General features: G+C 38.3%; 1 protein-coding gene across 1 annotated transcript; it reads left to right on the forward strand.

Moving 5' to 3' along the window:
* Window positions 1–1,249: 1,249 nt before the first annotated feature.
* tlr7 (toll-like receptor 7) lies at window positions 1,250–5,624 on the forward strand. Its single transcript, XM_056237698.1, has 2 exons — window positions 1,250–1,510; window positions 2,478–5,624. The coding sequence occupies exons 1-2, from the start codon at window positions 1,343–1,345 to the stop codon at window positions 5,622–5,624; spliced, it is 3,315 nt and encodes a 1,104-aa protein (XP_056093673.1). The 5' UTR covers window positions 1,250–1,342.
* The last annotated feature ends 1,649 nt before the right edge of the window (window positions 5,625–7,273 follow it).

Consider the following 7,273-nt stretch of genomic DNA (forward strand, 5'->3'; position numbering starts at 1 on the left):
GACATGCGGTTGGACGTTACTGAAGTCAGCACAGAAACTTCTTCTCCTTTCCATTTATATGTCGGACGACTCTTGCACTGCTCACTTATACGTCTATTTCAGCCACAGGTGTGTGCAAATTCTCAAGACTGCATGTGCAGAGTTTATGCTCTGATTTAGATTTTTTAAGCTGCGAAAGGACATTTCAAAGTGCTAGTTGGAGCTGAAGCGATTCAGGAAGTCATTTTATATTCTTTGGCGTCGAGGCTTTGGGAAGTTATTTTGCTGACCAAAGCAAAACTACATTTGCTGTTTTAGCAATGGCCAAATGTCAAGAGTCACTGCTTTTCATTTAGCCATCAAGATTATCTGGCCATTGCAATCCACTGTGATGACAGTGCTTGTGTATATTTTGTGTAATATGTAAAATGAAAAGGAAGTATTCTACAATACATAGAATTTTTAAAAGACGATATATATATATATATATAATATACAACACACACCTGATAGATGCATCCTTTTTTGTTCCATGTGTTTATTTTAGTCGTCATAACTTTCAAAAATCAGACATTTTTGCCACTATAAATATTGTAATTATGTTCGCAACTTGCACTGTTTAATTTGCTGTTTGGCTAATGCAAACATTTACTGAAATAGTTTAAAGTCAACATGAAGCGTCATTGCAGTGCAACAGGAGTGTGTAGGACAGTCAGGAATGGGTTGGATGATAAATCGTATTATTTATTCGGAATAATGAGCACGGATGAATCAAGACCGGGAATGTTAATAAGCTCCATTTTGAATTCAAGTTGACTTTAAATGTTAAGCGTAATGTATTTTCTTTGAATCATCTTCATTAAATATTTCAGCTTGGACACTGATCTCGTACTGTCTTTCTTTCTTTTTCTAACGAGTCGGATTTTTCCTGTCGTGTCATTGATAAATATCGTGCACATTATATTCTTCCTTCTCCTATTGTTCTTCCTCTCCTTGTGTGCAGAAGAAGCAACTGTTCTGTTGGACGAAGAATATTTTTGATCATTTCATAATTGGAGTGCTTGGCTTTTTGTGGTTTTGCTTTCATTTATGAAGAAACCGGAGCAGAACTCGCACAAACCCCTGACCTTGTTTTGCTTAATCTCTAGTACAGAAACTCGTCCCTTGAGAGAACGGATGAAAGTAATGTTGTTCCTCTTTATGCTGGTGTTTCAGTGACTATATTGTTGAAATGAAATATAATTTATACAATAACAACACTTCAGGATAACAGTGCGGAGAGTTTAGTTGAGTTATATCATCACTTGCAGAATCAAAACAAAAGAGATTCAGAACAATCTTGTTATAAGATAAAGGGGAAGTTATGTTTAAATATATTCACTCTCACTTTTGTTTGTACTTTTTGTGGTCTATATCATTGGTTAGTAACACCTGTTCTGCTAGTAACACAGGCTCTGTACAACTCGACAAGCCAGATAAAGTACAGAACAACCAGCTTCGCCTTCAAAGAGTTCCAGGTCTGATGAAGATGGTGAGTTATTGAATATTCGCTTATCAGTTCATTTCATATAATGATTATGTGTCAAAACAAAGATGCTCTGAGGTAGTTACTGCTACTGCTTTAAAAAAAAAACTATTATTGTGAGGTCCAAAAAGAGAAAAAACAGTATGGTACATTTAAATACATAGGAAAAATGGAAACAAAATAACAATGGATAAACTAAAAGGATGCAAATTGGTTGCAAAAGGATGTGATGACGTCAATATAAAGTAATCATATTCTCAAGTGGTCTAAGACAGGCTTCCATATTTTGCAAGTGCAATGTTTGTCTTATTGTGCAACTTGTATGTTCATGAAAAATAGTGTTGTATATTTGGTTATATTCATATAGAAATATACCTAAAATATATAACTTATTAAATAATAATATATATTTACATTTTGTGAACTGATTTTTTTTTGGGGGTGGGGGGGGGGGGGGGGGGGGTAGGTAGGCTATTTGTAAATTAAACTTAAATTAGCACCATAACTGTTTTCAACACTGATAATAATCATAAATGTGTCTTGAGCATCAGATCCTTCTGAAGGATCATGTGACACTGAAGACTGGAGTAATGATGCTGAAAATTCAGCTTTGATCACAGGAATAAATTACACTTTACTGTATATTCACATAGAGAACAGATGATTTACACTGGAGTAATATTACACTGTTTTACTGTATTTTTGATCCAATAAATGCAGCCTTGATGAGCAGAAGAGACTCTTTTAGAAACAATAAAATCTTAAACGGTTGTGTATGTTTTTCTTAGTTTATCTTTATTATGCATTTTAAAACATACACAGAAATTCAATCAAAATTAATTAAAAAAAAGAAAAGGCAAGAAACACATCGAATTAAACAAAATTCAAATTAAAAATTCTTGTAAAACACATACATAATCTTTGTTTTATTTACAACTTTTTAACTGTATTTTTTACCATCTTCCTCTTTCAGGTGTCAGAGAGGATATTAATGATCTTTGCCGGTCTCATCTCTATGCGGACGGCAGCTGAATGGTATCCCAAAAGTCTGAAGTGTGACGTTTCTCAGGCTAATAACGGGACCGAGGTCAGCGTCAACTGCACTGAGCGAGACCTAACCGAAGTTCCTCTGGGAATCCCAACGAATACCACCAACCTGACACTAACCATCAACCACATACCCCACATCAGGAACGATTCATTCCACGAGCTGCACAACATCACCGAGATCGACCTCCGATGCAACTGCGTACCGATCAAAGTCGGTCCCAAAGATCGCGTCTGCACCCAGAGCGTGACGATTGACAACGGCACCTTCTGGAAGCTCAAGAACCTCAGGTCGCTTTACCTGGATGGGAACCAGCTGTCCAGCATTCCCAAGGGCCTTCCTCCCAACATAGTGCTCCTGAGTCTCGAGGTCAATAGCATCTATTCAATTCTTAAGGAGAATTTGACAGAACTGACTAATATCCAAAGGCTGTATCTCGGCCAGAACTGCTACTTCAGGAACCCGTGCAACAAGTCGTACAACATTGAAAAGGATGCGTTTGTGCAGCTTGACAAGATGACTTTGCTTTCTCTGAAGTCCAACAACTTGTCTTATATCCCACACCAATTACCATCAAGCCTAAAAGAGCTGTACCTTTACAACAACAATATTCAGACAATAACGGATGAGGACTTTCAGAACCTGACAGAGTTGGAAATACTGGACTTGAGTGGGAACTGTCCACGCTGCTATAATGCACCTTTCCCATGCACCCCATGCCCAAATAATGCTCCCCTTCAGATACATCCGGACTCCTTCAAGACTCTGAATAACCTAAAGACTCTTCGGCTTCATAGTAACTCTTTAACGGATATACCTTCAAAATGGTTTCAAAACCTGACACGACTTATTCTTCTAGACCTCTCAAGCAATTTCTTGGCTAAGGAGATAACATGCACCTCTTTTCCTTCTTTGCTGCCCTATCTAGAAGAGTTGGATCTGTCTTTCAACTTCGAGCTCCAGGTGTATCCCGCATCGCTCAACCTTTCAAGGTCATTCGACCGTCTTAAATCTCTAAGGGTCCTAAGAATCAGAGGGTATGTGTTTCAAGAACTCAAACTGGAAGACCTCAAACCATTGACTGAATTGAACAACCTGGAATTCATTGATCTCGGCACAAACTTCATAAAAATAGCGAACCTCAGTCTCCTGAAGAAGCTGAAAAGCTTCAGAATCATCAACTTGTCCGACAACAAAATCTCAATGCCGTCTGAAGGAGAATACACAGCTTCACATTCAAACCGCAGAGAAAAACAGTATGGTTCCCCAATGTCTCAAGGTGCCCAGTACCACAATGGAGAAGTGAAGGATATCCACTATTTCCTCTATGACGAATATGCGCGCAGCTGCAAATACAAGGACAAGGAACTCTGGATTACAAGTCCTTTCAACAACGAATGTAGCTCCTTTGGAAAAACGTTGGATATCAGTAGGAATAACATCTTTTTCCTTCATTCCAGATTTCTAGATCTTGATGAGCTGAGGTGTTTGAATCTCTCCGGGAACGCCATGAGCCAGAGTTTGAATGGGTCTGAGTTTGTCAAGTTGACGAATTTACAATACCTGGACTTTTCCGACAATCGTCTGGATTTGATGTTCTCCACAGCGTTTCAGGAACTGAGCAGCTTGGTCGTTCTGGACATCAGCCGTAACAGCCATTACTTCGTAGCTGAGGGTTTAACTCACATGTTGAACTTTACAAAGAGCCTGGCTAAGCTGAGAAAACTAATCATGAACGACAACCAGATATCCACATCCACGAACACCGAAATGGAGAGTTTTTCCTTGGAACATTTGGAGTTTAAAGGCAACCGTCTTGATATGTTGTGGAGGGATGGAGACACGAGGTACGTCAACTACTTTAAGAAACTTATGGCGTTGAAGACTCTCGACGTTTCTCATAACAACCTGAACTTCATCCCACAAGGGGTTTTCGAAGGTCTTCCAGAGACCCTCACAGAACTCTACATCACTGAAAACAGGTTGAAGTCGTTTAAATGGGAGGGTCTTAAAAACCTTAAAAACCTAAAGCTGTTAGACCTCAGTATGAATCACCTGACGGATCTTCCCACGTGCCTGACTAACTACACTAAATCAATCCAAACTCTTGTCCTACACAAGAACGACATTGCAAAACTGCCTCGGGATTTTCTAAAAGATGCATTCAGCCTCAAGATCTTGGATTTAAGTTACAATCGCATCCAGTTCATCCAAGAATCAAGCTTCCCGGAAAACGTTATTGACCACTTGCAGACCTTATACTTGAACAATAACCGGTTTGTGTGCTCTTGCAACGCCACGTGGTTCGTCCGATGGATCAACCGCACCTCGGTGAACATCCCGCGCCTCGCCACCGACGTAACGTGCTCTTCGCCGAGTGCCCAGAAAGGTCAGAGTGTCATTTTCCTAAACGTCCAAGCCTGCCAACACAACTACCTGTCAATCATCTTGTGTATATTTCTGACCTCTGTGATTCTCAGCATTCTCACGCTCACCATCTCCAGCCATCTTTTCCTCTGGGATGTGTGGTACATCTACCACTTTTGCTTGGCCAAACTCAAGGGATACCGAAGACTGTCCTGCAACAGCACCGTCTACGATGCCTTCGTGGTCTACGATACGACGGATCCAGCCGTTCACGAGTGGGTCACGCAGGAGTTACGCATTCAACTGGAAGAGAAAGGGGATCCACGGATGCAGTTGTGTTTGGAAGAGCGGGATTGGGTGCCTGGTTGTCCTCTGATTGAAAACCTTTCCCAGAGTATTCAGCTAAGCAAACGCACCGTGTTCATCCTGACGGGACACTACATCAAAAGCGGGAGCTTCAGGACAGCCTTTTATATGGCCCACCAGAGACTCATGGACGAAAGGAATGACGTTATCGTCCTGATTTTCTTGGAGAGAATGCCTTGTCACTCGAAGTACCTCAAACTGAGGAAGAGACTGTATAAAAAGTCAGTCCTGGAGTGGCCGAGGAATCCTCAAGCGCAGAGATACTTCTGGTTCAGTCTCCGAAGCCTCATGTCCACCGAGAGGCAGCAGTACAACAAGCTCTTCCAGGAGACTCTGTGACTGCGGCACAAGTCTCAAGACCACAATCAAACATATAGTCAAACCTAAATGTATTCAAATTTATTTCTCACATTATCTCAGTTTATTCACTATAGTTTAGAAAATGGTAGTAAATATGAGCAGAACTCAGTGGATATTTGACTGGTTTTGTCCGTCCTTCTGTTAGACTCTCACACATGAATTATGTTGAATATCTGTCAGCTGTTAAATTTAACTACACAATTAGATAATACCAGTTTAGCTCAACCAGTGACCAAGCAATGCTTCATGTTGTTCAGTCTGTGTGTAAAAAGAGCATTAGCAATTACAGAAAACACACTGAAGAAAACATGATCAGCTCAAAGTGGAGGAATAATTTGTGTTAATTAATGTCACTGGTAGTCACTGTATGAAGAGTTATTGGGTATAATATCTCACAGTTTACTTTATTCTGCTCTCCTCACTCACATAAATGAACTATAGTGTCCTGCACACACTAGTAAAAAAATATCAAAAATTATATCTGGTGTCTGAATTTTTTTTTTGGCTTGACTGTATAAACTTTAATATGATGTTGATTTGATTCTGTTTTATTGTCCGTGCAACTATATATAAACGCAACCACGTCTTTTGTTGAAGTTCACTGACAAATGCACTTTCCTTTCTGGGTATATGGCATACTTTTGGAAAGTTGTAACATGCTCAGACTAAAACTAATTCTCTTTTATTTATTATGTGTGCAGATTTTATGACCACATAGTAATATTAAATATTTAAATAATAATCATTTATATTATTATTATTAAAACCGCATTTTGCTAATTATTTTTTAATGGGTGTAGATTTCATGAAAAATATTGTTTACATTGTTTTTATTATTATTATTGTTATCAAAAAATTATAAATTACTGTTGTTATTGGTCAAACTCAAGGAATACAGCCGGCAGATTGATCAATAACAATAATAAGTTATTATTATTATTATTTTTATTTTTTTTATTATATTCTGCTTGGCCAAGCAGATGTGTAATAATAATAATAATATATTCATAGTTTTTAGATAGTAGTAGTTGTATGCTAATGTAAGTATTGCACTTACATGTTTTTTCACCCAGCAGAATGCTAATCAAGGTTGTCGTTTTTATGTCATTAAAAAATTGTAGTCTGAAATTACAGTGTTTTTTTATTCTGTCCTCCAAATAAAAAATCCAGAAATTTTTATATTTCAATTTTTCTAAGAAGAATGTTTTTTCAAATATCATGCTAACAGATCAATCAATGTACACTTATATATCAATGTACACTTTTAAGTATATTTCAGTTTTTTGAAACACTGAACACTGAAGCATCGGGTCTCCACAGACGAGTTTTACAGGGGCCCCGAGGGGCCGGAGCGAAAGTCTGAAAACCGACGCAGCGTGTCCTTGCCTGAACTATGAGGTAACGAAACAAAAAATGGGGCGGGGGGTTAGAAATGTTCTACATTTAAATCTAAATTTAGTGAGTTTATGCTTAGAATTAGAAAAAAAATCAGAATTTAATGCATAAACTCTCTTAATTTTGATAATTTTACATTAAACAAGACTTAATATCTTCAGTAAATGTGTCTTGATTCAAGAATGTTTTGATATTAGTGCTGGAAAACGAGACAGAAACACTGAGGAAGAAAC

Source organism: Rhinichthys klamathensis, unplaced genomic scaffold (assembly GCF_029890125.1).
Source record: "Rhinichthys klamathensis goyatoka isolate OS25496 unplaced genomic scaffold, OSU_Roscu_1.1 h1tg000496l_1, whole genome shotgun sequence".
NCBI classification, from domain to species: Eukaryota; Metazoa; Chordata; class Actinopteri; order Cypriniformes; family Leuciscidae; genus Rhinichthys; species Rhinichthys klamathensis.